Below are 15222 nucleotides of genomic sequence, written 5' to 3'. Positions count from 1 at the left end.
TATTATTATCTTTTCAAACAGTAACGGGATAAAAAGCAACCCTAGAAAGTCTAAACCAACAGTATTCAAAGCTCAAAAAGCAGAGAGAATGGCGGAAAGTATGACTCCCGAACTCGATCCCAGATCTCCATACTACGTCGATCCTGATTATCAACCTAACGAAAATCTCCCTATGGAATGGTTATACTCAGCCAAGCAGAAGACAACTACTTCATCTGGAAAAGACATTTTCTCCAATTCCTTCTAAGCAAGAGCAAAACCGACTTCGTCAACGGCGCCTTCGTGATACCGGAACCTTCCTCTCCGCTATACGAACCATGGGAAGTGTGCAACGCCAGGGTCAAGTGTTGGATGATGAACTGCGTGAGCCAAAACCTACAAGACTACGTGCGTTACGCCGACACGGCTCATAAAGCTTGGGATTATCTTCGTATGATATTCGTACCGAGCGTGGACTTCAAGATCTACCAGCTTCGTCAGAGGATCCCGACGCTGAGACAAGATGGTGACTCGTTGCCAAGATATTTCGCTAAGATGAGGATCGCTTGGATGGAGCTTTGGGAGTATGATCCCTTACCGGAGTGTGCGTGTGGTGGTTGCCGGTGCGAGATCAAGAAACGTGCCGAGGAGGCGAGAGAGAAGGAGGAGCGTTACGCGTTTCTGATGGGTTTGAATCAAGATTTAAGCTTTGTGAGAACTCAAATCATGATCATGGATCCTCCTCCTTCGTTGAAGGAAGCCTACTCTTTGGTTTACAAAGCAGAATTGAGGATGAGCTCGTCAAGATGCTGAAGAATGTTTTCTCTCGAACAACTCTTTGTTTTTGTTATGTTTTTTTTATAAATCTGTGTTTTCATGTGTTATGTTTTATGCTCTGTGTTTCTTGTTATGTTTTTTCTTGAATAATACCACCTTGCAGTGATGGATTCTGTTCTTACCACTGATGTATGGTTTGTGTGCCTCTCAAATCCTTTATCTCTGCAGCTACTTCTTTCATATTTGGCCTTTCCATTCCCATGAGTCTTGTATACTCGACATCAATTCATGCAGCTTCCTGGATCTCCCTCTGATTATATTCATTCATTACTTGGCCGTCAACAACCTCATGCAACCTATTCTCTTTTGTGGCACAAGAAAATTAACTCACCAGATGTTTTTACTGCTGTGGCCTTTCAAAGCACATGAACTTTTGGCCACAAAGCAGTTTAATGAGGACTACCCCAAAGCTATAAACATCACTCTTTTCGAACTGCTCTTTATACTTCGGTATCAGCCTTGAAACACCAAAGTCAGTTTATAGCTCTAGGGTAATATTAGCAGTCTTGATATTACGGTGGATAATTGGAATAGAAGCAGAGAAGAGTTCCAGCAATTGCCACTGCTATCCTCAGGTGGTCTTCCCATGTAATAGAAAGATCAAACATGTATCCGTGCAAGTGGAGATAAGATGCCACTGGTAATGAAAACGTAATCCAAGAATGAAACTCAAACTTAGTGTGTTAATATCACCAAGAAATACACACAAGAAATCATATGGTCACTTGAGATGGTTTCTACTTTCATGTGAATGAAAATACAATCTTTTGTGTTTAGAAAGAGAAGTCCAAGGCCCAGTTAAACCCAAGTAGTTACTTTGGAATATATAAATCATTATCTTTTACCAACAGTAGCGAGATAAAAAGCAAATCTCTAGAAAAGATAAACAAACACTATACAGAGCTCAGAGAACAGTGACAATGGCCGAACTCGATCCAGAATCTCCCTACTATGTGGATCCAGATTATCAACCCGACGAAAATCTCCCTATGGTTATACTCAACCAAGACGAAGACAACTTCTTCACCTGGAAGAAACATTTTCTCGGTTTCCTTCGAAGCAAGAACAAAACAGGGTTCGTTGACGGTACCGTCGTGTTACCTGAGCCTTCCTCGCCGTTATATCAACCATGGAAAGTGTGCAACGCGAGGGTCAAGTTATGGATGATGAGTTCCTTGAGCGAAAACTTACAAGACTACGTGCGTTACGCAGACACGGCGCATAAAGCTTGGGATGATCTCCGTATGATGTTCGTTCCAAGCGTCGAGTTGAGGATCCGACAGCTTCGTCAGAGAATTGATCTGATGAGGCAAGATGGCGACTCGGTTGCGAGATACTTCGGGAAACTGAATAGTGTTTGGATGGAGCTGTCGGAATATGATACTGCGTGCGAGATGTCGGAACGAGACAAAGAGGTGAGAGAGAAGGAGCAGCTTTACGCGTTTCTGATGGGTTTGAACAAAGATCTAAGCTTTTTGAGAAGGCAAATCATGGCCATGAGTCCTCCTCCGTCTCTTGACCAAGCGTACGCTCTTACTATCCAAGCAGAATCTTTGATGAACTCCACAAGATGATAAAGATGAAGAAACTAAGAAGGAGGTCGGTGTTGATCATCACATTATGTGTCTTTTTGTGTGGTTTCTTTAATTTCTTTTTGTAACCATAGTGATATCTCAGATTTGAGGACATACAAGAATCAGTCAAAAGCATAAATGTTCATCAATGTAAATAGACAATAGAGCAGAGAAATAATAAAATAAATGACAATGTTCATTAAAAAAAAAAGACTAATAAAATATCAACGGCCACCTTCAATGTGCAACCTTGCTACATTATTGATGCTATCATAACCAGTGCTACTTGTATCCCCTTGCCCTGATATGGTTTCAACGCAGATCAAGTGCTCATTCACCTCTGGCTCATTATACCGATCCGACCACTGATGTTTGGTTTCCGTGACTCTCAAGCCCTCAAGCTTTGCAGCTACTTCTTTCATCCTTGGTCTTTCTTCTCCCATCAGTCTTGTGCACTCAACAGCAATTAGTGAAGCTTCATGGATCCCCCTCTGATTATACTCGTTCATTGCTTGGCTGTCAATAATCTCATGCAACCTATTCTCTTTTGTGGCACAAGAAAAGTAAGTCACCAGGTGTCTTGAGTATTCTGGCCTTTCAAAGCACAATGCCTTTTGACCTGAGAGCAGTTCCATGAGGACTACCCCAAAGCTGTAAACGTCGCTCTTTTCGTTCAGCAACCCTGTGGTGAAGTATTCCGGGTCTAGGTAACCCAGAGTGCCTTGTACCATAGTCGTGAGCTGATCTTTATCCATCGGTACCAGCTTTGAAGCACCAAAGTCAGCTACCTTTGCAGTTAAGTTTTCATCCAGGAGAATATTAGCAGTCTTGATATCACGGTGGATGATTGGGATAGAAGCAGAGGAGTGAAGATATGCAAGAGTTCCAGCGACTTCTATTGCTATCCTCAGACGGTGTTCCCATGTAAGAGAATAATCAAACATGGAACCATGCAAGTGGTCGTAAAGGGTGCCATTAGATACGAACTCATAGACGAGCAAGGGAACTTCAGTCTCTAGACAGCAGCCCAAGAGCTTGACAACGTTCCTATGGTTGATTTGTAAAAGCACCAGCATCTCGTAGATGAACTGCTCTACTTGGCTACGGTCTCCACCAAGCCTAGCTTTCTTTATAGCAACTACTGAGTTGTCTGGCAATATCCCTTTGTAAACTGTTCCTTGGCCTCCCTGGCCCAAGATTCTACTTTCTTCATAACTATTAGTTGCTTCCTTCATGCCTTCTTCAGTAAAGATTTTGAAATCAACATTTGATGCCCCTGCTCCCGAGAGTCTCTGTACCAATAAGCCGCCGCCGTTTTGCTCGAAGAATTTTTGTCGGAGTTTGTATTTCCGGTGCTTTGTTTTCTGTTGCATACAGGTAACGCCAAGCAGGATGAACAACAAGCCAATGGCGTTTCCTGATCACAAACATCACAGGAGTGAGTTGATCATAGCCCATCTAAGCAGGATGATTAATTATGAGCTGCAAGCGTAAATACTTAAGAAACAAAGTGAGGGAAGCTTACCAATAAGAATCATAGGCCATCTAAAGTCTATACCCTTGCGCTTGCCATTCATAGTGGTGGTATCTAACTTGCAACTCATAGTGGTGGTATCGAAGTGGTAACCAAAATGGCACTCACATTCGAAACCTCCAACCTTGTCTTTACATGTGCTGTGATCTGAACAGTTATGTCTACCAGTAGCACACTCGTTGAAGTCTGCCCCCAAAGAAAAAGATGCCAACAACGCAACAAGAAATGTATGAGGAAAACAATTAACAATCAAAAGAAAGAAAAAGGAAATGAATACTCCTTATGTTTCAAAGATATTAGTACTCCTTATGTTCTGACTCAATAAGTTGCTTTTAATAATATGAATTTAATACTCTTTAATTTGAATCATCAAATACAATCTAAAAACATCTTATAGTTTGAATCGAAAAGAAAAGAGTACTACTTAATTAGTACCTTGGCAACCGTGTTCATTCGAAAGGTATGGGTTCCCTTCGTAACCATCTTTACATTTGCATATATACCCGGTTCTTCTATTAGTAGAGTTGGCACATACGCTGTTCTCGCCGCATATGTTTGTGTTTCCAACTTTCTGGCAGCTCTGGTTTCCAACAGACCAATCCAGTAACACAGGGAACGTCGTCTTATTCCGCAGATTCATAAGATCATGGGAAGGAGAGAAGTTAAACTTACCACCTTCGACAAGAAAGGCGTAGACGCAAGGATGAAAATGATGCACTGAAGCCTGGTTCGGCAACCGCAAGCGAGTTGATCCAATTTCGACAAAATAGTTATCCCATTCGTCAAAGATATCTGTTGTGCAGCAACCTTCACCGTCACATTTTTCATCTGCCGCTGGTAGAGATTCGCATGCTGATATGCATACAGTTGCGTAAGGTTTATCTCCAGAAGTGGCCACCAGTGCCAAAGCATTGCATCCTACTAAAGTAAGCTTGTTTTTGGTGGAAATGGAAAAATTACCCAGATCATAATTGCTGTCAACGGATATGTTTTTCTTTCCTTGCTCGTCGTCGCAATAAGAGGATCGGTTAAGCAGAACTTGTAGATGGCTGCTGTGAGTAAACTTTGTCACTTCAATGTGGCCTAACACGTATGACCTATCTTCCTTACAGGTGATATTAAAACTATCATCTCCAGGATAGTAACAACCTGAAGAAATGCCAAAAGGATACTTGATTTCAACCTCACCACATCTAGTTTGGCAACCTTCGTGAGGTTGAAGTTGCCCCTTGACCAGCTGTGTATACGTAAGGTAGAAGAAAACAGCCACCAAGAACACACCATGCACCTTCATCTTCTACCTCTATTCTCTCTCTCTCTATCTGTGTTTCTCTTTTGAGTTTAATTTCTCTCATCTACTTGAGGCCTGTTCTTATAAGAAACCCATGTACATGAAATGATATCTTCACTCATTTTCCCAGAAATTGCAAGCATAAATTTCAACAAGACCATGCCAATGTAAATGTAACACGTAAAGGAGAACATTATAATGTGCTTCATCTGAGTCATCTCCCCCATATAAAGATCCCTACGTGTCCCTTTTATTAGGTCTAATAGTGACAACTTCAGGTACCAATCCTTTCATCTTTTCTTTGATATCTTGTTAGTTTCCTCACTATGAGGAAACCAATTTGGTTTTGTTAACAGTGACTTTATTTTCCTACTATTCAAAGGTTAAGCTGGTTGATATAGTTACTAGGAATTTTCTAACGTGACCATATTATCTTTCAAATATGAAAATTGCAGTCTAATCGGTAACAGAACTTGACAATAGACTGTTAATCTGATGACTTTGGCAGACGCTGCAGACCATACAAAAAAAAAGGTTATTTATTATCTACAAGAATCTCTCGAAGCATACATGTTCTTGAACTTGATGTTTGATACTCTATTTTTAGAAAAATGTTTTGGAGGACATAAGAGGAAGCATAAAAATAAATGACTTTATTTTTTTCACAAACAAAAGAGATACAAGTGATTTTGTGAGAGCTGGACGGACAAATATATATCAGCGCCCAGCTTCAATGTGTAATCTTGTCACATTCTTCATGCTGTCATAGCCAGTGGTACTAGTATCCCCTTGTGCTGATAACATTTCAACACCGACCAAGTGCTCATTCACCTCTGGCTCATTATACTGATCCGACCCCTCATGTTTGGTTTTTCCGACTCTCAAGGCCTCAAGCTGTGCAGCTACTTCTTTCATCCTTGGCCTCTCCTCTCCCATCAGTCTTGTACACTCAACAGCAATTCTTGAAGCTTCATGTATCTCCCTCTGGTTATTCTCTTTCATCACTTGGCCTTCAATAACCTCGTGCAACCTATTTTCTTTCATGGCTGAAGCAAAATAATTCACAAGATGTTTTGACTGTTGAGGTTTTTCGAAGCACAATGCCTTTTGGCCTGAGAGCAGTTCCATCAGGACTACCCCAAAGCTATAGACATCGCTCTTCTCGTTTAGCAACCCTGTGTTGTAGTATTCTGGGTCCAAGTAACCTAGAGTGCCTTGCACCATAGTTGTGAGCTGCTCTTTATCCATAGGTATCAGTCTTGAAGCACCAAAGTCAGCTACCTTTGCAGTTACGTTTTCATCCAGGAGAATATTAGCAGTCTTGACATCACGGTGGATGATTGGAATAGAAGCAGAGGAGTGAAGATATGCTAGAGTTCCAGCAATTTCCACTGCTATCCTCAGGCGGTGTTCCCAAGTAAGAGAAGAATCAGACATGGAACCGTGCAAGCGATCATAAAGGGTGCCACTGTTGATGAACTCGTAGACCAGCAAGGGTACTTCAGTCTCTAGACAGCATCCCAAGAGCTTGACCACGTTCCTATGGTTGATCTGTGAAAGCACAAGCACTTCGTTGATGAACTGCTCTACTTGGCTGCTGTCTCCAAGCCGAGATTTCTTTATAGCAACTACGGAGTTATCCGGTAATATCCCTTTGTAGACTGTTCCCTGGCCTCCCTGACCCAAGATTCTAGTTTCGTCATAACCATTAGTTGCTTTTTTCATGCCTTCCTCAGTAAAGATTTTGACATCAACATTTGATGGCCCTGCTCCTGAGAGTCTCTGCCTTAACATGCCGCCCCCGTTTTGCTCAAAGAATTGTTTCCGGAGCTCAATGTTTTTCATGTGCCTCATTTTCTGTTGTACACAGATAGTAACAAGCAGGATGGCGAATAAGCCGACGGTTGTTCCTGATCACATCACCCATAAATGATTAGAGAGTCGTTTTAATTAATTTACAAAAAGATAAAATCAAGAACAAGTGAGGGAGGCGTACCAAGAACAATAATAATCCATGGATGGTTTTCAGGCTTGTGTTTACGCATGCAGCCATTGGTGGTGGCATTCAAGTCAAAACCAGATGGGCAACTACAAAGGAAGTGGCCCATCGTGTTTACACAGGTGCTGGAATCTGAACAGTTATGTTTATGGATAGTACTACTAGTAGTACACTCATCTATGTCTGTCCCAAGGAAAAAGATGCAACAAGAAATGTGTGAGGAAAACAATTAACACTTAAAAGAGGAAAGAAGTCAAAACATAGTTACCTTGGCAGCCTTCTGGAAGGTATGGATTCCCATCGTAACCGGCTTTACATTTGCAATTATAACCTGTTCCGGTAGTAGAATCCAAACACAGGCTGTTCGTGCCGCATATGCTTTTGTTTGCAACTTGCTGGCATGTCTGTCCTCCAATAGACCAATCCAGTACTACAGGGAACTTCGTGACATTCCGTAGATTCTGAAGATCTTGGGAAGGAGAGAAGCTGAACATACCTTCTTCGACAAGAAAGGCGTAGGAGCAAGGATTAAAGTCATAAACAGACGCATCTCTGTCAAAGCGGCTTGATCTGATTATGAAACGTTTGCTCCCCTTAGGGAGGGAGGTATGACAGCAGCCTTCACCAGAACACACCCCGTTTTCCTTTGGGATGGAATCGCATATGGACAAGCATCCAGTCGAGTAGTTCCGATCTTCATAAGTTGTGGTCATGAAGGCGTAAGTGTTACAACCCACGGCAGTGAACTTGTTCTTGTTGGAAAGAGTGAAGTTACCCAGAGTAGTGTTGTAGGTAATTCTATCAGTCAGATCTGTGCTGTTGTAGCAAGAGAAGGATGGAGACTTGAGGAAGCGTAGCTCGCCGCTGTGAGAAATGTTGATCACTTGCATGTTGACGCCATAGAATAGCTCGTTTGTTGTTTCATTACAGGTGAGTAGGAAACTAGGATCTTCCACGTAGTAACAACCTGGAGAAGTGCCAAAAGGGTACTCGATTGAGAGGTTGCCACATTTATTTTGGCAACCTCGCAAAGAATGGCCATTAACCAGCTGTGTATAAACAATAGAGAAAATGGCCACCAAGAACAGACCATGCACCTTATTCATCTTCTCTCTTTCTTTCTTTTTTTTTTCTTACTTTTGAGTGTTTTTGTCATCTCCTTGAGGTGTTTGATTTCTTATAGGAGATGTTTCTCTCTTTACTCGCAGCCGCTTTCTAATCCAGCTATACAGACAGGACCATTTCAGTGGTAACGCAAGGAAGACGTTCAAGTAACCCAACCCAACGGCTACGTTTGACAGTGCCTCCATTTTTTTCTTTTTGGTTGTATACAAAGATTACAACGGTTGGTAGGTCCAAGGAATCTTCAAACTCTGAAGAAACGGTAAATAAATTCAGGTCATATTTGATTAATTATATGATTATTGAAGAGAAAAACCATTAGACATTGGTCAACTAGTACAAGTCTTCTTCGTCAACCCTCAGTTATCATCAGTCTTCTCTTCTTTCCTTGATATTACCAAGCAAAGTATCATTATAAGTGAAGATGTAGGACTGGCAGCTGCAGTGGTCCAGAGAGGATATCTACAAAAGTTTCTTGTAAATAAAATATATATAAGAATATGAATTTTTTTTTTTTTAAAGAGCTTGTACCTAAACATGTTATTTTTGAGAAACTCTTGAATGATATGTTAGTTTTCTTATTGGTTTTTTATTTTTAAATGCTATAACATATGCTGAGAAACCTTGCAACAGTTTGTACCACTGATGATGGCCTAAGGCTCCTGATCATATCATGCTCTGTTCTTATAACAAAAAAACATACAACTCCATACAAAAAAGTTGACCAACGGTGAGTGTATATCTCCAAAAGCTTTTAGTGGTTTTTTTCTTTCATATCATCTATCAAGACAACGGAATTATAGGTTCAGAAAAAAATGATGATTTTGACCTTACTTATGAGGAAAAGTCAGCTATGCTCTTGGTTTATAACTTTATATATATGCTCCGAATGGTAACATCGGATTGAGCGGTACAGGACAAGTGATATACAGTAATAAAAACATATAGATATATAGTGTATGTAAAAATTTTAGTTATTGTTAACTGCGGTGTAGGGCAGGCGGATCATAATATTCGGAGCCAAAAAGTGATTGTGACACTTAGACCATCTCCAATGGTTCACTCTATTTTTTCTTTAAAATAGAGTAACTCTATAATAGAGTTGGATGTTGCTCCAATGATACTCTATTTTAGCGTGAAAATAGAGTGATGGACAAAAAATAAAAAATTACTCTATATACAGAGTAATAAATAGGTTTACACTATTATAGAATAGAAAATATAGTACAATTGAAGCATTTTTACTCTAAACTCTATTTTAGAAGGGAAAATAGAGTGAGGTTGGAGATGCCTTTGCGAGGGTTATAAATACAATGATTAATGATCTGAAGAATCAAGAATCTCTCAAGCACAGAGGGTTTTTTGAATGTCATTTCTTTTACTATATGGTTTAAATGTCTAGGATATAAAGGAAGAGAAAAGAAACATGATCAGGATCCAATGGAATGTGACCTACACTCTAATCAGCGGCCAGATTCAACGTGTGTTCTTGTTATATTCTTGATGCTGTCATAGCCAGTGCTGCTGGTTTCACCTTGTGCCGACAAGATTTCAAGACCGAGCAAATGCTCCATCTCCATTGGCTCAGGATAATCATCCGACCGCTGATGTTTGGTTTTTGTGACTCTCAAACCCTCAAGCTGTGCAGCTACTTCCTTCATCTTTGGCCTTTCCTCTCCCGTCACTCTTGTACACTTTACAGCAACTCTAGCCGCTTCCTGGATCTCTCTATAATTATTCTCATTCATAATTTGCCCATCAATAACCTCGTGCAACCTATTCTCTTTTGTGGCAGAAGCAAAGTAGCTCACCAGATGTTTTGAGTGCTGTGGCCTTTCAAAGCACAATGCCTTCTGGCCTGAGAGCAGTTCCATGAGGACTACTCCAAAGCTATAAACATCACTCTTTTCATTTAGCAACCCTGTGTTGTAGTATTCTGGGTCTAGGTAACCTAGAGTGCCTTGCACCATAGTTGTGAGCTGCTCTTTATCCATAGGTATCAGCCTTGAAGCACCAAAGTCAGCTACCTTTGCAGTTAAGTTTTCATCCAGGAGTATATTAGCAGTCTTGACATCTCTGTGGATGATTGGAATTGAAGCAGAGGAGTGAAGGTAGGCAAGAGTTCCAGCAATTTCCAGGGCTATCCTCAGACGGTGCTCCCATGTTAGAGAAGGATTAGACATGGAACCATGCAAGTGGTCGTAAAGGGTTCCACTGTTGATGAACTCATAGACCAGCAAGGGAACTTCAGTCTCTAGACAGCAGCCCAAGAGCTTGACAACGTTCCTATGGTTGATCTGTGAAAGCACAAGCACTTCGTTGATGAACTGTTCTACTTGGCTGCAGTCTCCAAGCCGAGCTTTCTTTATAGCAACTACTGAGCTATCCGGTAATATCCCTTTGTAGACTGTTCCTTGGCCTCCCTGACCCAAGATTCTGCTTTCTTCATAACCATTAGTTGCTTTTTTCATGCCTTCCTCAGTAAAGATTTTGACATCAACATTTGATGTCCCTGCTCCTGAGAGTCTCTGCCGCAACATGCCACCACCGTTTTGCTCAAAGAAGTGTTTTCGGAGCTCGGTGTTTTTCCTGTGCTTTCTTTTCTGTTGTACACAGCTAACGACAAGTAGGATGGCCAAGAAGCTGACGGTTGTTCCTGATCACATAACCCAGAGATGATTAGAGAGAGATTTTTTCCCAAATGAAAGAATCCAAAACAAGTGAAGGGAACTTACCAAGAAAAATTTGACTCCATCCGTAGTATTCAGGCTTGTGTTTACGCATACAGCCATTGGTGGTGGCATTCAAGTCAAAACCAGATGGGCACCTACAAAGGAAGTACCCCATCATATTTTCACAGGTGCTGGAACCCGAACAGTTATGTCTATGGATAGTGCTATTAGTAGTACACTCATCTATGTCTGTTCCAAGGGAAAAAAAAAAGAGCACAAAAAATGTGTGAGGAACAAAAGTAACAATAAAAATAAAAAAGAAAGAACAATCTCCTAAAAAGCAAAAATAAAATTTCTACCACAAAACTGGTCCATAAGGAAGAAAATGTCTGAAATATCATTTAAAGAGTTAGAAAACTAAATTGCTCTTGGTGAATAACATATTTAATATAATTTTAAATTTTAAATATGTATTTAAAATTTTATTATTATTTTAAACTTTATACAGTAAAGTAGTAAATAAACTTTAAATTGTAGACCTGAACCAAAACCCCTAAATCTCATCTCTAAAATCTAAACTCTAATTTTTAACCAATAAATCCTATAGATATACATATGCTAATTTGATCATTTTTTTTCATTATGTATTATTTTATGATACAAATTTATTTATTAAGGTATTTATCAAATAAAAAAAAGTAAAAACATAGTACCTTGACAGCCTTCGGCTAGGTATGGATTCCCATCGTAACCATCTTTACATTTGCAGTTATACCCGGCTCGAGTAGTAGAGTTGGTACATACGCTGTTCTGACCGCATATGCTTGTGTTTCCGGCTTGCTCGCATGTCTGGTTTCCGATAGACCAATCCAGTACTACAGGGAACTCCGTAACATTTCGAAGATTCTTAAGATCTTGAGAAGGAAAGAAGCTAAACATACCTTCTTCGACAAGAAAGGCGTAGGAGCAATTATTAGAGTTATTAACATACGCACTGCTGTCAAAGCGGCTTGATCTGATTACGAAACGTTGGCTCCCCTTAGAAACGGAGGTGTGGCAGCAGCCTTCACCGGAACACAGCCCGTCTTCCTTTGTGGTGGAATCGCATAACGACAAGCATCCAGTTGAGTAGCTTCGATCTCCAATAGTCGTGGTCATTACCGCGTAAGTGTTACAACCCACGGCAGTGAAACTGTTCTTGTTGGAAAGAGTGAAGTCAACCAGAGTAGTGTTGTAGATAATTCTATCAGTCAGATCTGTGCTGTTGTAGCAAGAGTAGGCTATAGACTCGAGGATGCGTAGCTCGCCGGTGTGAGAAATGTTGATCACTTGCAGGTTGCCAGTGAATAGCTTGTTTGTTGTTTCATTACAGGTGAGTAGGAAAGTACTATGTCCCGCATAGTAACAATCTGGAGAAATGCCAAAAGGGTACTCGATTGAGACGTTGCCACATTTAGTTTGGCAACTTGGCTTAGATTGACACTTAACAAGCTGTGCATAGGCAAGAGAGAAAATGACCACCAAGAACAGACCATGCACCTTGTTCATCTTCTCTCTTTCTTTCTTTATTTCTTACTTTTGAGTGTTTTCTCATCTCCTTGAGGTATTTGATTTTTTATAGGAGATTAACCTCATGTCTTGAGATGTTTCTGTCTTTACTCGTTTTCACAGTCATGACCATTTCGGTGTAACGCAAGGAAGACGTTTAAGTACCTTAACCCGACGGCCACGTTTGGTAGTGACTCCATAATTTTTTTGGTTGTATACAAAGATAACAAGGGTTGGTAGGTCCAAGGAATCTTCAAAACGTGAAGAAATGGTAAAGAAATTCATGATATTTATATTAGGCTTAGCAGGGTATCCATTGGGATTTCGGATTTTGATTTTAATTTGTATCACACCCGAGGTTCTATTCTAGTTTAATTGTAAGTACAGATCGAGTTCGGATATAACATATTGGTTTCGGTTTTAGTAAATTTGTATCACACCCTAAGTCTCATTCTAGTAAATTTGTAAGTACAAGTCGGGTTTATTTATAACTCATCAGTTTTATTGTTAATTTGTATCACATCCTAAACACACATAAAGTATACCTGGAGTAAAAGCTAAAATTTTAAAGCAAAACACAAGAAATATATAAATATATTTATTTATCTAGAATTAGGTATTTAAGGTACTTAGTTTTAAATATTTATTTTTAGATATTATATCAAAATAAATATTAAATTAAATATTTTAAATACATAATTATGGTTCATATATTTATATTGTCTATCAATTTGGACATTCCGATCGGTTTTTAGATAATTTTTGGGTTTTTTCAATTTTTGGTTTTTTTTTGTTACTCGTTCGGGTTCGATCAATAACACTTTGTAACACCCTACAAAATTTATTTGAGTATTTTTTTACATTTTGAACTGGGAATAGATCGGATTTTTTTATGTTACGGATTTTAACCCAAACCTAATATTTATGTTTAATTATATGGTTAATTGAATAGAATATTAAAAGAGAGCAGTGGACTACTTTGGTGAACTAGTTGAAGTCCATCTTTTTGGTGGCTAGTATAAATAAGCAATACAAATCCTACATCAGATACTAAATCGAGTCTAATATTTATATATGTTTCAGTTTCACATAATATGAAGTGTTTTGTGAAGTAACAGATCCAAAAACAAACCCGTGAGGGTTTAGATCTAAGTGAAGGATTGAATATGGTGATAGACATCTAGCTCTAGCTGAGCATCTGGCTCCCGGCAAAAGACATTTGATCTGACTAGTGGAATGATTGGCTGTGAGGAGATCAGGTCGGTCACAACCAGAGGCGTGCTTCATGTGTTATCAAAAAAGCTTTTGCCTCAGGCCCCCAAAATATATAGATATTTTAGAGCTCCAAAATTTCAAAATTCTTGTGTAGCATAATGGTCTTAGTAAACACATTATCTTATCAACTGAAGTTTGAATCCTCACAGTTACTCTTCTTTTCTTTTATCAGAAAAAAATATTTTGTTTTATTGTCAATTTTCAAAAATTAGAAAGAAAGATCTCTTTTGTGATATCAAAATCCCTAAACAGAAAAGAAAAATAAATTTCAACTACTTTATACATGATCTATATATATTTTTTAAAGTTGTACATCTTATTTCTTACGGATTATCCCACATGATCTGATCTATATGTATTTTGTCTCTTTTTATTTAATCATCACCATCTCTTCTTGTATTAAGGTATATATTTCTTTCAGTATAGACCTCGTCATTAATTTATCTTTTCTAGTGCTATTAGTTTTTTGTCTTTATTAAGTTAACATCTCACACTAATTTATACTATGGTAAAGTTATTTGTTTATTATAGAGCTACTTATAAATCATAGACTCACGAGTTCTATTAAGTGATTAATTTTTCTTAATCTTTACTAATTTAAATCATGGTACTGCTAATTTTTTTTTAACTATACATTATATTTTTATCAAAAAAAATTTATTAAAAGACCTCATTTTTAGATTTGCCTCAAGCCCCCGTAGACCTTCGCACGGCACTGGTCACAACATGGTCAACCGTCGATTATCTGTCATGTCCTTTCTTTTTTCCTTGATATTACCAGCCCAAATGACATTATAACTCACGGTGTAGGCATAAGGCTCTTGATAATATTATCAACGGAGGGTGTATTTCTCCAAAATGGCAAAACCAAAGAGACTCTTTTCTTGTGTGTCAAGGCATTGGAATTAAGAGGTTCAGATAGGTAATGACGATCTTAACCTTAGCTATGCCCTTGCTCTTGGTCTATTTATAGATACAGGATTCATGAGTTTGGAAATTTGAACACCAACACTAAACTTTTCGATTACTAAATCTGATAGAGAAGTGTACAATACCAATCAAGGAAGAGAAAATATCCAGTAGAATGTGCCTACAAGTCTAATCAGCGGCAAGATTAAACGTGTATTCTTGTTATATTATTGATGCTGTCATAGCCAGTGCTAGATCCGACCGCTGATGTTTGGTTTTTGTGACTCTTAAACCCTCAAGCTGTGCATCTACTTCCTTCATCTTTGGCCTTTCCTCTCTTGTCGCTCTTGTACACTTAACAGTAACTCTTGCCGCTTCCTGGATCTCTCTATAATAATTCTCATTCATCATTTTCCCATCAATAACCTCGTGCAACCTATTCTCTTTGGTGGCACAAGAAAAGTAACTCACCAGATGTTTCG

At 39.2% G+C, this 15222-nt stretch overlaps 5 protein-coding genes across 6 annotated transcripts; 2 read left to right on the top strand and 3 right to left on the bottom strand.

The window, feature by feature from the left end:
• Positions 1 to 177: 177 nt before the first annotated feature.
• LOC106347340 lies at positions 178 to 792 on the top strand. Its single transcript, XM_013786862.3, has one exon. It carries the CDS (start codon positions 178 to 180, stop codon positions 790 to 792), a length of 615 nt encoding a protein of 204 aa, XP_013642316.2.
• Positions 793 to 1736: 944 nt separating this feature from the next.
• LOC106347342 lies at positions 1737 to 2390 on the top strand. Its single transcript, XM_013786864.2, has one exon. The coding sequence runs from the start codon at positions 1737 to 1739 to the stop codon at positions 2388 to 2390; it is 654 nt and encodes a 217-aa protein (XP_013642318.1).
• A 122-nt stretch (positions 2391 to 2512) lies between these two features.
• Positions 2513 to 5623, bottom strand: LOC106347335 (wall-associated receptor kinase 1-like). The gene is made up of 3 exons (XM_013786856.3): positions 4360 to 5623; positions 3916 to 4110; positions 2513 to 3807 (listed from the first exon to the last, which is right to left on the bottom strand). The coding sequence occupies exons 1-3, from the start codon at positions 5216 to 5218 to the stop codon at positions 2615 to 2617; spliced, it is 2247 nt and encodes a 748-aa protein (XP_013642310.2). The 5' UTR covers positions 5219 to 5623; the 3' UTR covers positions 2513 to 2614.
• A 230-nt stretch (positions 5624 to 5853) lies between these two features.
• On the bottom strand, positions 5854 to 8406 carry LOC106347336 (wall-associated receptor kinase 2-like). Its single transcript, XM_013786857.3, has 3 exons — positions 7483 to 8406; positions 7212 to 7397; positions 5854 to 7125 (listed from the first exon to the last, which is right to left on the bottom strand). Exons 1-3 carry the CDS (start codon positions 8318 to 8320, stop codon positions 5933 to 5935), a joined length of 2217 nt encoding a protein of 738 aa, XP_013642311.2. The 5' UTR covers positions 8321 to 8406; the 3' UTR covers positions 5854 to 5932.
• A 1115-nt stretch (positions 8407 to 9521) lies between these two features.
• On the bottom strand, positions 9522 to 12617 carry LOC106347338 (wall-associated receptor kinase 5). Of its 2 annotated transcripts, none has more exons than XM_013786858.3 (3): positions 11722 to 12617; positions 11072 to 11257; positions 9522 to 10992 (listed from the first exon to the last, which is right to left on the bottom strand). In XM_013786858.3, the coding sequence occupies exons 1-3, from the start codon at positions 12554 to 12556 to the stop codon at positions 9800 to 9802; spliced, it is 2214 nt and encodes a 737-aa protein (XP_013642312.1). In that variant the 5' UTR covers positions 12557 to 12617; the 3' UTR covers positions 9522 to 9799. The 2 variants fall into 2 exon arrangements, with proteins under 2 accessions (XP_013642312.1, XP_013642314.1); XM_013786860.3 differs by having other exon boundaries at positions 11072 to 11163; positions 11722 to 11957.
• Positions 12618 to 15222: the final 2605 nt, after the last annotated feature.

The sequence above is a fragment of the Brassica napus genome, chromosome A6 (genome assembly GCF_020379485.1).
Source record: "Brassica napus cultivar Da-Ae chromosome A6, Da-Ae, whole genome shotgun sequence".
Taxonomy (NCBI): Eukaryota; Viridiplantae; Streptophyta; class Magnoliopsida; order Brassicales; family Brassicaceae; genus Brassica; species Brassica napus.
Note: the sequence above shows the minus strand (reverse complement) of the source record. Positions and strands in the feature narration are given on the sequence as shown.

Bases quoted from the DNA above. Each gene is read 5' to 3' on its own strand.
- LOC106347338 (XM_013786858.3), bottom strand. From the start codon at position 12,556: ATGAACAAGGTGCATGGTCTGTTCTTGGTGGTCATTTTCTCTCTTGCC. The intron at 11,258-11,721 runs GTACTATGTTTT...CCCTTGGAACAG, and splicing joins CCTAGCCGAAGGCTGTCAAG to ACATAGATGAGTGTACTACT. The intron at 10,993-11,071 runs GTAAGTTCCCTT...TTATGTGATCAG, and splicing joins ATGGAGTCAAATTTTTCTTG to GAACAACCGTCAGCTTCTTG.
- LOC106347340 (XM_013786862.3), top strand. From the start codon at position 178: ATGGTTATACTCAGCCAAGCAGAAGACAACTACTTCATCTGGAAAAGA.
- LOC106347342 (XM_013786864.2), top strand. From the start codon at position 1,737: ATGGCCGAACTCGATCCAGAATCTCCCTACTATGTGGATCCAGATTAT.
- LOC106347336 (XM_013786857.3), bottom strand. From the start codon at position 8,320: ATGAATAAGGTGCATGGTCTGTTCTTGGTGGCCATTTTCTCTATTGTT. The intron at 7,398-7,482 runs GTAACTATGTTT...TCCTTGGGACAG, and splicing joins CCTTCCAGAAGGCTGCCAAG to ACATAGATGAGTGTACTACT. The intron at 7,126-7,211 runs GTACGCCTCCCT...TGATGTGATCAG, and splicing joins ATGGATTATTATTGTTCTTG to GAACAACCGTCGGCTTATTC.
- LOC106347335 (XM_013786856.3), bottom strand. From the start codon at position 5,218: ATGAAGGTGCATGGTGTGTTCTTGGTGGCTGTTTTCTTCTACCTTACG. The intron at 4,111-4,359 runs GTACTAATTAAG...CTTTGGGGGCAG, and splicing joins GAATGAACACGGTTGCCAAG to ACTTCAACGAGTGTGCTACT. The intron at 3,808-3,915 runs GTAAGCTTCCCT...GTTTGTGATCAG, and splicing joins ATGGCCTATGATTCTTATTG to GAAACGCCATTGGCTTGTTG.